Source organism: Cynocephalus volans, chromosome 1 (assembly GCF_027409185.1).
Source record: "Cynocephalus volans isolate mCynVol1 chromosome 1, mCynVol1.pri, whole genome shotgun sequence".
Classification (NCBI taxonomy): Eukaryota; Metazoa; Chordata; class Mammalia; order Dermoptera; family Cynocephalidae; genus Cynocephalus; species Cynocephalus volans.
In genome coordinates, this window is record NC_084460.1 from 190,308,130 (window position 1) to 190,323,765 (window position 15,636).

Consider the following 15,636-nt stretch of genomic DNA (forward strand, 5'->3'; position numbering starts at 1 on the left):
GCTTCATTTTGAATTAATGTTTTTTGTGTGTTTTAGCATTATTTGTTTAAAGTCGTTTTAGCATTATTTGTTAAAAATACTATCCTTTTCCGTTGAATTGCCTTGGCACCTTTGTTAAAAATTGAGTACTTATATTGAGGACATAAATGTCAGTGTTTCACTGACCCATATGTCTATCCTTATACCAATACCACACTGATTTGATTTCTTTAGCTTTAAAGTTTTCTTTTTCTTCTTTTTTTCTTTTTAATCAGGCAGTGTTAGTCTTCTAACACTGTTTTTCTTTTTCAAATTTTTTTTTTGATATTCTGAGTCTTTTGCATTTCTGTATGAATTTTAGAATCAGATGATCACTTTGTACATAAAAGCCTGCTGAAATTTTGATAGGGATTGTGTTGAATCAGTAGATAATTTGGGGAGAATTGCCATCTTACCAGTATTGTCTTTCATGAATGTGGTATGTCTCTTCATTTATTTTGATCTTTACTTTCTCTCAATAATGCATTATAGTTTTCACTGTGCTGAAGAACAAAAACTTGCCCTTCTTTCATTAAATTAATTCCTATTTTCTTGTTTTTGATGTTATGTGAATTGAATGGCTTTCTTTGAGATTCCCCCCCCACCCCATAAAAAGGCAAGAATGGAGAGGTTTTTTGTTTATATTATTATACTATGTGTGCAGCTCTGTGCTGGGTCATATCCTCCTGTAGCTGCCAAATGTGACCGTAGTGAGGCTATCCCTGCCTAGTCTTTCTCAGCAGTTCTTTTGAGGTCTTGCAGAAGAACTACTATAACCAGACGATTGGGATATGGCCTTCCAATTGTGAGAGAAACTAGAATTCCAAAGGAAATGCTGTGATACAGTTCTTGCATATGTCACCGTGACTAGAGGGAGTTCAGCTAGGTGTACCCGAAGGACAAATCTAGGAATCCAAACTGCTGTTATGAAGTCAGACATGGGGCCGGCCCATGGCTCACTCGGGAGAGTGTGGTGCTGTTAACACCAAGGCCCCGGGTTCGGATCCCATATAGGGATGGCCGTTTGCTCACTGGCTGAGCGTGTTGCTGACAACACCAAGTCAAGGGTTAAGATCCCCTTACTGGTCATCTTTTAAAAAAAAAAAAAAAAAAATGAAGTCAGACATGAAAAACCCAAATTTTATAAATCACAAGAAGCAGTATTAGCATGTGTCATAGGCTAATGACCATTTTTCTCTTAAAATAAGTGTGTTTGTGTGTGTGTGTATGTGAGTGTGAATGAAACTTTGTATACCAAATGTATTGTCTCCAGGTAAATATGAATGGGGTAACCAATGCCAAATTATGAGGTGAACAAAATTTGATTTGTGGTCTCAAAGCTTTCTTCTTTTCCTAAGGTGAAATAGCCCTCTCTGCTTTAATTGTCCTGTTAGTCCATTTTTTTTTTGTTGCTATTACAGAATACCTGAGACTGGGTGATTTATAGAAAAAAGTTTATTTGGCTCACGTTCTGGATGCTGGGAAGTCCAAGGGCATGATGGCACTTCTGGCAAGGGCTTTTTTACTGCGTGGTAACATGCAGAAATGGGAAGGGCATGTAAGCAGGTGCAAAAGAGCCACAAGAGGGAGCCGAGCTCATTCGTACAACAGCCCACCCTCATGAGAACTCACCCACTTCCACAGGCACTAATCCATTCATGAGGGCTCAGCCCAATCACCTCTTAAAGGCCCCACCTCTTAATACTGTTACATTGATAATACTGAAACATTAAGTTTCCAACATATGAACTTTCTGGGGACGCATTCAAACCATAGCACATGTAACATCTCTCTAAAAGAAAAACCTAAAACAGCTAATGTACTTTAACTTTGTGGTTTATTAAACTAATTATATTTGGTATAAATGAATTTAACTAGGTTTTTATTATTTTCAGTTAATCTCTTAAGTCAGGAAATACTATCACCTTTTAAAGGAATTTTGGTACCAAGGAAGAGGGGACCTAGTGCTGGTGGTTGAGGAGGGCAGGAAGCCCCACATCACCTCAGGCCCACCTGAAGGTAAATCCTTGACGTGTGCTTGTGTGGTGAGGAGGGCCATCAGGAGGGCAGATTCCTGTCTTTCTCTTGTGAAGAGAGCCCTGGTGGAGATTTGCCCAACTTTGGGTGTTCTCAGATGCTGCTGGTGGGAGGGTCAGAAGCCTCTCCTGGCCTCCGCTGCTGTATTGTTAAGCTGCCTCTGGCTTACCAGGCCCAGGGAAGCCTAGGAGGCCTGCCGTCACAGTCCCTTCTACCCCCACCCCCGCCCCCATCTTTCCTACCTGGTCATGGTTCTGGTTTTCTTTTCTTGCTTAGCTTCACAGATGTGTATTCTCTATTTACTAGCACCGTTGACAATATTCCCATGAGATTTAAGGATATGTTTGTGTAAAATGAGTCTTTATGCAGTACTTGTTTTCCTCAAATCCTGTTGGATGTCTGAGTGCCTTTTACTTGGTGTCTTCCCCTGGCAGATGGCATGTTTTGCAATGGAGTGAGCCAGTTTGAGGCAGTGGGCTCCTTTATTAGAAATGTGTGTGTGGACTGCTGTGCTTTGTTGTTACTTTGTTCAGGAGTCCCAGTTGATGGTGGTTCTGGGCATAGCCGCTTGGGACTTGAGATGCCTCTTGTTTTCATTTTACTTAAACCAGATGAATTCAGATATTTGGGGTTATTTATAAACTGTAATGCAGTAGTATGTTCTTTTCTAAGTATTATTTTTGCCTCTGAAGTTTATATTTTAGAAATGGATTATGGCTGTCTAAGGACTAGTTTTCATTTGGAACTATTTTCTGTGATATACTGTATGCATTTCTTTAATAAATATCTTTGTTAAAGAGGAAACATAATAGAGAGATTTCAAGGTTGAATGCTGTTGTTCATTTTTCCGGTTCTACTTTGCTTCAATTTCAGGAGAAACTGGCTCTTCGACAGCAGCTGCATGAAGCAAAGCAGCAGCTCCTGCAGCAGGCAGAGTATTGTACAGAAATGGGAGCAGCAGCTTGCACCCTCCTGTGGGGCGTTTCCAGCAGTGAAGAAGTGGTCAAAGCCATACTGGGAGGAGTAAGTGGGCCGGAGGGCCGTCTGGATGTTGTTGATAAGTGCCTGTGGAGCTCAGAGGGTAGTGTGCATGTGAGGGCACTTAGAGATTCCGTCCGCGTCTCCTGTCCATTTGCTTTTGTTCATTCATTATATAGTTGTTGAATACCTACTTTGTGTGGTCCGTTGTAACTTGGTGCTGTGGGGATATGTGAGATGAGTGACATGGGATCCCTCATCTCCCAGAATCCATATGGTATCTGTGGGTATATTACCACTTCAGTATTATTACTTTACATGTATATGAGTATAACAAGGTTTAAAGTGCTTTTATGTTTATTTCATGGGTAATGTAATATTTAATTTATTGAATGTTATGTTATTTAACGTGTGTGTGTGTATGTGTGTGTATGTGTATGAGGGTACTTCAAAAAGTTCATGGAACGATTTGTATTATATTCTAATTCCATTTTTCCATGAACTTTTTGAAGTACCCACATATATATCAGAGAACTTCACATAAGGGAAGGGATTTGAAACGGGCCTTCATGAATAGGTAGAAATGGCAGAAAATGGGGAGGGTAGCTCAAGAAGACAGAAACAATATAATCAGAGACATAGGGTGAGAAGTTCAAGGCTTGTTTTAAGACAAGGAGTAAGTAGGTCAGTTGCCATAGAGTATAGGGTTAATGTAATTAAGTAGTAGAGAGATAAGGCTTAAAAGTTAGGTTGGAATGTGATTTTGGAAGACTTTAAATACCACGTTGATGATTTTATCCTATAGGTGGTAGGACTGGATTCCTTAAAGGTTTTTGAGTAAAACAATGATAGGACAAGAGCAGAATTTTAGGAAGATTGACCTGACAGTGAGTGAGGAAGGCTTAGAGGTGGAGATGTGGGGCATCAAGACTAGACATGAAGACTAATTGGGTGGCCCTTCTAGTGGCTCAGGCTGGAGTGAGCTTGGTTCACTGTGGGGGAGATGGGAAAGAAGGATCACCCTGCAGAGCCTTGGTGATTGGGGCAGGTGTGGTGACAGTGAAGTTGACAGCTGAGGCAATGAGAGGAACTAGAGAAGATTGGGGTTGGGCTGGCAGAATGGTGTGGTCATGAATGGAAATAAAAGTGGAAAGGGGGTTGTTTGGGGGATGTTTCTATCACCTGTGGTTTTTAAATTATTCTTCAGAACCCTAGCATGCCCAAGGAAATCATTCAGAGGTTCTGCAAACTTGAAAGTATTTTTTGCTGAGTAATGAAGGTTTAAACTGCTATAGAGGAGGCTGTTTATTGTCTTTATTTCTTTTACATGTTGAGGTTTCAGTTAAGATTTTTTTTGGAAAATAGTTCTGCTAGGGGCTTGAAAACCTCTGATTTAATGCCTAGAAAAAACAGACAACATATTTTTCTAGTTTATTTCTATTACATTTTTGAGTGAATTCACCCAGTACTTCCATCATTGTGTGAATTTTTACTGTTCCCATATATATATTTTACTCTTTCCATCAGTATTCAGGGTAGTCTTTCTTGCTCCTCAAGCCCCAAGCTGCTATTCTCTGATCTTTTCAATGGGAACTTTTAATGAAGGAATAGATTTTTAAATATTGGGTCTGTAATTACAACTGGAGTCTTTCTTCTATATCCTGCACTTTTAAAATGTTTTTATACTGGTACCTATGAAGAGGTGTGATGCTTTCATTCCCAAACTTTCAGGATAAAGCTTTGAAGTTTTTCCACATCACTGGTCAAACAATGGAGAGTTTTGTGAAGTCACTGGATGGGGATGTCAAGGAGCTTGATTCTGATGAAAATCAGTTTGTTTTTGCTTTGGCTGGAATTGTAACAAGTAAGTAATCCTTTTCAAATGTAGTGACTATTATACAGAGCCATGATTTTACAGTTGGGGTGTGTGAACATAAACATCTCTCAGGAGCATTTTCAGATATCTATGCTGGGCCTCACCCTGCAGAATCTAATTCCTTAGATCTGGGATAGGTACTGGGCATGTATATTTTGGAAAATCACCGCCAGGTGATTCTGGTAAGTAGCAGTTGTTAAGAGCGACTGATCTAAAGAAAACACAGATGAGACTGTGTGTTCTGTTTAGTTATGTACATTGATGGAAAAACACAAACAAAACAAAAAATCTGTATGTTTAGCTACTTGTTACTGTAATCATCATTTTACTAATATCTAGCTGAAATAAAAGCTTTAAGCTTAGCTTAAATTAAACTCTTGCTGTCATTTTAGTACAATAATTAAAGAATTCCAAACTCTAAATTGCCTTTTTTTAGTAAATTTCTTCCAAAAGATTATAAAGTAAACCTTTCTCTGGGAGTTATGATAAAATTCCATAGCAAAACTGTTATAAGGGATAAAGCCCAGGGACTAAATAATTTCTTAGTATAGGAGGTATATGCTAGTGAGTGTTGTGGCTCTTCGTTCTGAAGTCAGTGAAGTGGTTAAATATATTGCTGTGAGTTTTTTTTTTTTTTTTTTTTTAAACATTGATCTTTCGTCTCTGCTGTATCTCATGCTCTTCTTAGGGTAATTCTGTTAAAGAAGAGGAAAATTTTATTTTCCTCATGGTGTTATCTCTTTTTTACTGAAACCCTAATTAGGCAGGTCCTGTGTAGACATTTTTTTCATAATCCCTTGAATATAGGTGAGACTTATTGTGGGGTAGATACTACAGTTGTAACTGTCTCTGGACAGTCCTGGGTTGGCCCGGCACTTTTATCCAGTGCAGGACAGCTTCCTGCACGTTTGTCATAGCACCTGTGGTTGGAGCAGGCTTGCATAGCTCTTTCTTTTAAAATTGTTTGAAGGTCATTTTTTTTAACAGAAGGCGTTTGCAGATTGGGTTTTCTTCTCTCTGCAAGTGACCCCAAGGGTCTGAAACCTATGTGAGTTGTCATTTTGCTGAGTTGTGAATTTGAGCCACCTGAATTGCTGACTGGGATAGTGGTGAAGCGATTGGCTAGGGGTAAAGCCAACATGTTGCCCAGTGTTCAAGCTCAGCTTGGCTTTGCTTTTCTCTGTTTGTTGGGGCTTACATAGGAACTCTTATGAAGAATTGGAAAACAGGCACTTATATTTGCATGTTAATGAATGTGACAGATTACATGCTATGATAGTGTTTTATTAAAGTGTGGATTTGCAGAGGTCTTGGGAGCTTATGCATCTCAAATACCAAGACTGTACTGTGGGGAACAGGTACCACAGCAGAGACCACAGGCTAGGTTTCAAATAGATCCTCTTCCTTCTAAAATAAGGGTTCTTTTCAAATTGTATATCCAGTAAATTTACAGTTTTTCCCCACGTTTTTGTAGTCTGTGCATTTTGAAAATGCATGCAGTCATGTAACCATCACAGTTAGGATGTGGGACTCCTGTTGTTTCCCCCAGTCTCCTCCACCCCTGCCTTTTGTAGTCAGCTCCTCCACCCACCATCAACCCCAGGCAACCACTGATCTGGAGATTTGTCAAACATTTTAGCTGAATTTTTCTTGGTGGCTTGTATGGTCTTGCTGCAGATTGAATATCTGCCCCCACCCCACCAAACTCATTGAAGCTTGAATTGTGTCCCCCAAGTTTTATGTATTAGAAATTGGCCCCCACTGTGACTGTTGGGAGGGTGGGAAATCCTATTGTGGTAATTGAAAGGTAGGGCCTTGAAGAGGTGATCAGATTGTAGGACCGTGCAGTAGTGAATGGATTAATAATGGTGGTCTGGGTTGTGGTTCTGAGGACTTTAAAAGGAGAGCACGTGAGTCTCTCTTGCTTCGCTCTGCCATTTTCTCCCATGTGAGACCCCTGGGTCACTGTCGCCACCACCAAGACCCTCACCAGATGTGGGACTTTAGACTTCCAAGCCTCTAAAGCTGTAAGCAATAAATTTTATTTTCTTATAAATTACCAGTTCCAGTATTCTGTTATAAACAACAGAAATGGACTAATACAGAAAATTGGCACCAGAGAAGTGGGCTGTTGCTCGTAACAAATACTTGAAAATGTGGAAATGGCTTTGGATCTGGGTATTGAGGAGAGGCTGGAGGAATTTGGAGGAACAGGCTAGAAAAAGCCTGGATGCTGGTGAAAGTTTGGAAGACAAGAAAACCAGGGAAAGTTTGGAATGTTTTAGAGACTGGTGTTGAGCAGAATGCTGATGGAAGTGTGGACAGTAAAGGCCATACCAAGGAGATCTCAGATGTAAATGAAAGGGACTTATTGGAAACTGGGGCAAAGATCACCCTTGCTATGAACTGGCAAGGAATTTGGCTGCATTTTGTTCATGTCCAAAAGCTTTATGGAATGAGGAACTTCAAGGTGCTGACCCACGGTATTTAACAGAAGGAATTTCTAAGCAGCAAAGCATTAAGGAAGCTGTTTGCAATAGCCTATGCTGAGCTATAGCAGCAAAAGTGATGTAAAGCCAGAATTTAAAAGGGAGGCAGAGTGTAAAGATTTGGAAAATTTGCAGCTTGGCCATGTGGTAGAGAAGCAGAGAGCATTTTCAGGAGAAAAATGCAATGGTGCTAAGAAGATTAGAACACAAGAAAGGTATTTTCAAGAGAAGGGGTAAAAGGCCCTGAAGGCATTGAAGAACCTGGGGCCAACCTTCCATTACAGACAGGCCCAGAGGCCTAGGGAGACAGAATGGTCTTGGGGAACAGGCATGAAGCACCCTCCTTGGGCTCACTGCCCAGGGCCACCTTGGGAAGCTGCTTCCAGCACCAGTACCCCAGCTGCTTTGGCTGCTCCAGATGTGGCTAAATTGGCCCCAGTGGAGGCTGGACCTGCAGCTTTGGAAGCTATAAGCTGGAAACCTTGGTGGAGTCCATGTGATGTTAATATGTGGCAATGTCTATAGGCTTTCAGAATGTTAGAGCTGTGAAGGCTTGGGAACCTCCACCCTGATTTCGAAGAATGCATGGAAAATCCTGGGGGCCCAGGAAAAGATCTATTGCAGGGGCAGAGTCACTGCATAGAGTTTTCACTAGAGCAATGCCAAGGGGAAATGTGGGGTTGGAGTTGCAGCAGAAAAAGCCCACCAAGGCCATGCCTGAAGGAGCCATGGGAGCAGGACCCCAGAATTGTAGAGCTACCAGCATGCAATGCTAGCCTGTGAGAACTGAAGCGTGGCCTCAGACCAGGAGAGCCATAGAAGTGGAGCTGCCCAAGGACTTGGGGATCCATCCCCCACACCAGCATGCAGAGGACATTGAACATGGAGTCAAGGTACATGATTCACCAGTAAGATTTAATGCCTGCCCTGCTGGGTTTCAGACTTGTCTGGAACTCGTTACACCTTTCTTTTGGCCGATTTCTCCCTTTTTGAATGGGAATATGTACCCTGGTCCATCAACAGAGTCAGTTAGCATCACTTCTGGCCTATCAGTCCTGCTTCCTGTCCCTCCTACCCCACACACTTGTGCTCACACATGTAAGCAGTGTAGTGTGCAGAAAAGAAGATGGGGCAGACTTGAGGTCCCATGTCCAGTGCTGCTTCTGCCACTGACTGGCCCTGTGTTCTTGCATATGTGACCTTTGGTTTCTTCTTCTGAGAAGAGTCTTTGACACCACATGACGATTAAGGTCTGTCCTAGACCTGTAATTGTGTGATTCTGCATGTGCAAGAATAGGGTGCCACTTCTGAACTTTGATCTGTAGGTCTTCTGGTGTCAGATAGTCTGAGTCTGCAGTGAAGAGTCAGTGAATGGGTATTTATTTGGGTTGTTTCCACCTTTTGGCTTTTATGGATATCTGCTCTGAACATGTGTGTACAAGTTTATGTGTGGACATAATGTTTTCAATTCTCTTGGGTTTACATGTACGCCTAGGGATGGAATAGCAGGGTCGTGTGGTAACACTGGGTTTAGCTTTTTGAGGAACTGCTAGACTGTTTTCCACAGTGGCTGCACCATTTTACCTTGTGGTGGCTCCTTTTCCCCGTGTCTTCAGAACAGTCAGTGTTTTTCTAGGCACGTGGGAATCTTTGTTGGTGGTGGTTGGTTCTTTGAGCACCTGAGTTTGGTTCTCATGCAGCTCAAACTCTAGGAGAGATCATCAGGGACTGTTGTTGAACCTCCTGCAAGGGTTGGTAGATACCTGATTCTTAGTTTGAGCACTAATCCACATGATTTGTTCCTGTCTTCATCTCCGAATCACGTGTTGAATCATCTGTCAGGACAACAGCCGAAGAAGTTTTTAAGATTCTAGGCAACAGATGGTGAGCAAATATAATTTTAGGCACTGTGAGAAGGAAGACACTCTGGAACCTCGACCCACGAGACTTCATGACCAGCCTGGTATTGTTCCCTTACACTTTTAAGATAAGACTCCCTCAACAAGCAGCATGAAGTCAGGCTGTGGTATGGGAATGTCCTCCCTAATATCTCTCCTGGGCATGGGCACTTGTTGTACTACGGAGATAGCTGTGAGGCTCCCTATCATCAGGCAGGTGTTTCCAGGCGCTGGGGTGGGGTGTTCCATGGATGTGCTGTCATGTGAGAAGGAGAAAGTAAGGATGTTTCATAACCAGTTAATTGACTAGAAGAAAAGCACTGGGTGTTTTCAGTTAGTGATATGGATTGTACTATTTGTGATGCCATCAGGTTTAAAGGTGATCCTGGTACAAGTCCTGAAGACTTGATGGAGTTGAGTTGAGCTGCAGTTTCTCTGAGACAAGGCGACAGTAAGCCCTGGCTATCGGATCAAGTGACAGGCTCTGATAGGCAGTGGGACTGCCAGGTTTGCCGTGTTATTAATGGCCCCAGAGCAGCGTGTCCCACCCTCGGCACTATAATTCTGTGTTGTGGGGCTGTCCCATTCGTTGAAGGATGTTTAGCAGAAGCCCTGGCCTCTGTCCATTAGAGGCTGGTAGTAACCCCCAAGTGTGACAACTAAAGATATCGTCAGATATTGCTAGGGGCAAAATCATCCACCACCCCTTTGAGAACCACTGCCCTAGAGCATGGCCTAACCTTTCATGCCCATAGATAGAGATTTTATGGTAATCTGGGACATTAGAGGTTGGTGAGAGGTATTTTAAGATCACTGAAGGCTTTTTTGGTTTCTGTATTCCAGGGGCATGGTTCTGACAAGTCCAATCATATAATCTTGCTAATTCAGAAAAATTTGATATCTGTTATTTACAATATCACAGAAATTATCTTAATTATTTTTCAGTGGTTGGTCTTGGATAATTTATAATCTTTCCTTAGATAATGCCCTTCCTTCAGGTGACAGAGTATGGCCTAGATAATGAACTGTTTTTTTGTAGAATTGGAGTTTTTTCTTAGAAACTTGAGTCCATTTTTAGCTAGCTCAGTGAGGAGATAAACATAGACCTAGCATTTTCCAGATTAATGTAATGTGAAAGGAGATTATATACATATTGGATCAGGGTGACCCCCCCAGGGCTCCATGTATCCTTTGTATAGATATATCTGAGTTTAAAACTTGAGAGAAATAGATGGAATATCAGTGAATCCCTGGGGACATAACTTTCTGGGTAATTGTTGATTTTTCCAGGTGAAGGCAAATGAATTTGCCATCTTTTTAGAGTGGAACACGTTTCTTTAAAGAAACATGAGCATGACTCTGATCCTGTAAAGAATTTGCTTCAGGCGGGATGAGGAGAGCATGGTGTTTGGGTTGGGCACCACATGAAATGGGGAATAGTTATTTTGTTACTTTTTCACAGATCTTGGACAAATCTACATTCTTGATCATTTTTTAAACAGGTAATATTAGGTGATTGCAGGGACTGGTACAAGGAATTATTAGTCCTTTTCCTATTAAGCTGCTCACAGTTGGCCTAACACTTTCTGTGGCTTCAATTCTAGAGAGTATTGTTTTAGTCCGTTTTGTGTTGCTATAACAAATACCTGAGACTGGGTAATTTATAAGGAAAAGACGTTTATTTGGCTTACGATTCTGGGACAGCTGCATCTGGCATGGGCCTCAGACTACTTCTACTCATGGTAGAAAGTGGCAGGGAGCCGGCAGCTACAAGCAGATCACATGGCGAGTGGAAGCAAGAGAGAGAGAGAGAATGCCAGGGTCTTTTTAAGCGACGAGCTCTCACGGGAACTAAGAGAGCTGAGAACTTACTCATTAATCCCCCTGCCCCCAGGGAGAGCATTAATCCATTCATGAGTGATCTGCCCTATGACTCAATCAGTTTCCAACACTGCCACGTTGGAGATCAAATTTCCACATGAGTTTTGGAGCAGACAACACATCCAAACTCCATCAAGTACCAAATTAGTTCAGGTAAAGATTTAGGAGATCCATCTGGACCTTTTTGGTTTTCACTCCAATTATTTGTCTATGTCCATAGAATCTTTTCCCTATGGGGATTCTGGGATCATAGTTAATTCTTTGGTTATTTCTTGAATCATACATAGTGTGGGCAAATGAATATTCAGATCAGCTATAATTTGTATATTAGAGAATTTTCTGGAACTTCTCAAAATCATATATCCGCAATTTTATCTGTCAATTTCATTTGCAAAATAAATCTCTATTTTTGTGACTGTGTCCCAGAAAAGTTAGAAGTGTTCTGATAATAGCCCCAGGGTAACAGTTACAGGTTGGGACAAATGAAAGATGCTGGGAAACTTCCTGAGAGTGTAGTAGAGTGTTGAGGGAGGAATTCTGAATAAATTGAAAGAGCAGGGACTATGTTCATAGATGAGCCATAGGAACAGTGGGGACTTTCGCTTGGAACTGTTTTCTTCAAGGTGTATGAATTAGTCCGTTTTGTGTTGCTATAACAGAATACTTGAGACTGGGTAATTAATAAAGAACAAAGGTTTATTTGGCTTACGATTCTGGGACAGCTGAATCTGGTGCAGGCCAGGCTGCTTCTACTCATGGCAGAAAACGGCAGCCAGCAGTGGGTATAAACAGATCACATGGTGAGAGGAAGCAAGAGAGAGAGAGGAGGTGCTAAGGTCTTTTAAACAATAGCTCTCATGGGAACTAATAGAGCGAGATCTCACTCAGAACCCCCACCCCCCAGGGAAAGCATTAATCCATTCATGAGGGATCTGCCCCCCATGACTCAGCTTCCAACAAAGCCACATTGGGGATCAGATTTCCACATGACTTTTGGTGGGGACAACACATCCAAACTTATCAGTGGATCAACAGGTTATAGAATTTGGCTGGAAGTGAAGCTGTGTCTCTGGATCCCTTATCATTTATTTTTCTGTGACCAGGCTTTCTAACAGTGCTCACCCCTCAGTGAAAACTTATCTAACCTGGCACAGGCAGGTTGTAAGAGAGATGGGAACATCTCCCGGAGTCACTTGGCTCCTGTAGACTGACAGCAGCAAACAGGAGGACAGAGGCTCAGCTCTATCAGATAGCCCTTGGGCTGCAGGTGGCTTTTCTCTGCTCTGGCTTCTTGCCACAGAAGCCAGGTTACCCACAGTGGAAGAGAAACTGAATTCTAGGAGCTGCTTCCCAGCAGAACTGGGCATTCCCTCCAACTTGGAGGGGGTTTCTGTAAATAATGCACAGAGGCAGAGTTTCCAGATTGCGATTATTCACAGCCCTTGGCCCTGTCTCCCACCTGTGACTGCCAGATAGTTGAATTGATATAAAACCTACCACTGCTAGCCCAGGTATATGCAAAGAAACAAAAACCAAACAATAAATGGGGTCAAAATATTAATGTTAGAGGATACATACATCATTGCTTATGTTTCTTTCAAAAAATACAGTACAGTGTTAGTGCTGCAGATAAGAGGTTTATAGAAAACAGGGCCAGGGTGAGCAGTAGGGACTAAGTCCATTAAGCATGAAAATTGTATCCCTATTATTATTATTATTAATTTACTTTCTAGCAGCTATATTGAGATATATTTCATATTGTTCAGTTTGCCAATCTAAAGTGAAAATATGGTTTTTACTGTATGTATATAGTTGTGCACCCATCACTACAATCAATTTTAAAACATTTCATCATCTCAGAAGCCTTGCTTACCTTAGCCATCACCCCCAATCCTGACATCCCCATAGCACTAGGCAACTACTGATCTACTCTCTGTCTCTCTGGATTTATCTGTTCTGGACATTACATATAAATGAAATCATAACACGTGGTCCTTTTTTTTTTTTTTTTTAAAGATGACCGGTAAGGGGATCTTAACCCTTGACTTGGTGTTGTCAGCACCACACTCTCCCAAGTGAGCTAACTGGCCATCCCTCTATAGGGTTCTGAACCTGTGGCCTTGGTGTTATCAGAACCACACTCCCCCAAGTGAGCCATGGGCCGGCCCCTCATGCTCTGTTTTACTACCAAGGGGCTTGCCAATCACACTGGACGTGACTCTCTGCTTAAGTAACTCTTCTGGTTGTCAGTTACTGGTTTTGGGCTGTCAGCTCTGTGGATAACACCATTTCTTAATGCCTTGTCAGATACTTGTGTTTTCATTAAGTCTGTTAGAAAAACAGCACAAATACTCTGTCCTGGACAAAATGTTCTAGATTCTGCAGTAACAGTGATCTTGATGCTTTTTTTTATCTTTCTGTTGCAGATGTTGCTGCCACAGCATGTGGTCGTGAATTCTTGGTTAATTCAAGTCGGGTGCTCCTGGACACCATTTTGCAACTTCTGGGAGACTTGAAGCCAGGACAGTGCCCCAAACTCAAAGTGTATGGTGGATAATATTAAAAAGTTAATATCTATTTACATATTAGTTAGAATATTCTGATTGGGCCTCTCTCTAAATAAACACAGTTAATTTGGCAATAGTTCTAAAAAATAGAAGAAACAAATTGCCTGGAGAATTTAAAAGGTGCATTGTCTCTTGAATAGTATTTTGTAAAATAAATTTAAAAAAGGAACGTTCTCATCTTAGAGCAATCAGTGAGTCCAATCTACGTATCATGTGACACTTCAGAGTTTGTATTAGTATGTTTTTGTGTTGCTATAATGGAATACCTGAGACTGGGTAATTTATAAAGAAAAGAGGTTTATTTGGCTCACAACTCTGTAGGCTGGAAAGTCCACAATTGGGCAGCTGCATCTGGTGGGGCCTCAGGCTGCTTCCACTTATGACTGAAAGTGGAAGGGGAGCAGACATGTATGTAGAGATCACATGGAGAGGGAGAGGCAAAAGAGAGGGAGGGGAGGTGCCAGATGGAACTAATCGTTCCCTCAAGAGCTTACTCACTCCCCAGGGAGGGCATTAATCTATTCATTGGAGATCCACCACCAAGACTGAAACACCTCCCACGAGGCCCCACCTCTCAACATTCCCACATTGGGGATCAGATTTCAACATGAATTTTGGTGAGGGCAAATCATATCCAAACTGTGGCAGGGGTGTATTAATGATCTCAAAATGAACCTAAATAGGTGCTTGTTATGATACCATTTCCAGATATCAAAAATCTGTATTTGTTTTCTATTGTTATGCAACAAATTATCATAAACTTAGTGGTTAAAACAACACCTATTGTTTCACAGTTCTGTAGGTTAGAAGTATGAGTAGGCTTGACTGGGTTCTCTGATTAGGGTCTCCCAAGGCCATAATCCAGGTGTTTTCCAGTCTGGGCTATTTTTCTAGAGGCTCTGTGGAAGAATCTGCTTCCAGGCGCTTTCAGGTTGCTGGCAGAATCCAGTTTCTTACCGTGTATAGGACTGAAGTCCCCGTTTCCTTGCTAGCTGTCGGCTGGAGTCAACTTCTAAGGCTCACTGCATTCTTTCTCACATGGTCCCTCTGTCTTCAAGCCACACTAGCTCATCAAATCCTCCTTACACTTGGAGTCTCTGGGACTCCCTCTTCTGCCACCAGCTGGAAGAAACTCTTTGCTTTTTATGGGCTCGTTTAGGTTAGGCATACCTGGATAAACTTTTGATTAACTGAAAGTTAGCTGATTAGTAACCTTAATTATATCTGCAGAATCCCTTTTGCCAGGTAACAACATAATCAGGGTTTGATACATTTATAGTCCTGGGGATTAGGGCAGGAAATCAGCTGAGGGGGCAGGGTACTTTAGGATTCTGCCTGTCACACTATTCATTTCAAGTGTTGGCTTTGACTTTTCAGAGCACTTTTTAATAATAGGTTCTTTAAAGTCTGTGCCACACACTTCCTGTGCCTGTGGCATCGTGGCCTTGGTGTCTTTTGATTGTGAGTTCAGATTTTCCTATTTCTTCATATGCTGAGTAATTTTGGATTTATCCTGGACATTTTGAATATTATGTTATGAGATTCTGGGTCTTGTTTAAATCCTTTGGAAAATGCTGATGTTTTTGTTTTCACAGGCAGTCAATTTGGTTGGGTTCAGGTCACAAGTTCCAGCCAGCCTTTTTGGTGTTGTTGTTTCAATGGCAGTCCTCTTTTCAAAAAGCCTTTACAGTGCTATTGGATCTGCCCCTCATATGTGCCACCCAGTGGCCAATCTGAGACCTAGATGATCTGGACTCTTCTTCAGGTGGGAGTCTTTGAGATGCTATTTATGATCAGATCCATGCATACACAGCTTGAGGTGAGGCCAGGAGTTTATAAACAACTTTGTGAAGTCACTTTTTTTGAGCTTTTAGCTCTCCACTGTTCCCCTG

General features: G+C 41.7%; 1 protein-coding gene across 3 annotated transcripts in view; it reads left to right on the forward strand.

The window, feature by feature from the left end:
- Positions 1-15,636, forward strand: part of HSF2BP (heat shock transcription factor 2 binding protein) — a 112,157-nt gene that overhangs the window by 22,074 nt on the left and 74,447 nt on the right. For all 3 annotated transcript variants that reach the window (XM_063096218.1, XM_063096224.1, XM_063096232.1), the window contains exons 4-6: positions 2,929-3,078; positions 4,765-4,897; positions 13,604-13,721. In XM_063096218.1, the coding sequence (XP_062952288.1) occupies positions 2,929-3,078; positions 4,765-4,897; positions 13,604-13,721 (401 nt within the window). The remainder of the gene's footprint in view (positions 1-2,928; positions 3,079-4,764; positions 4,898-13,603; positions 13,722-15,636) is intronic.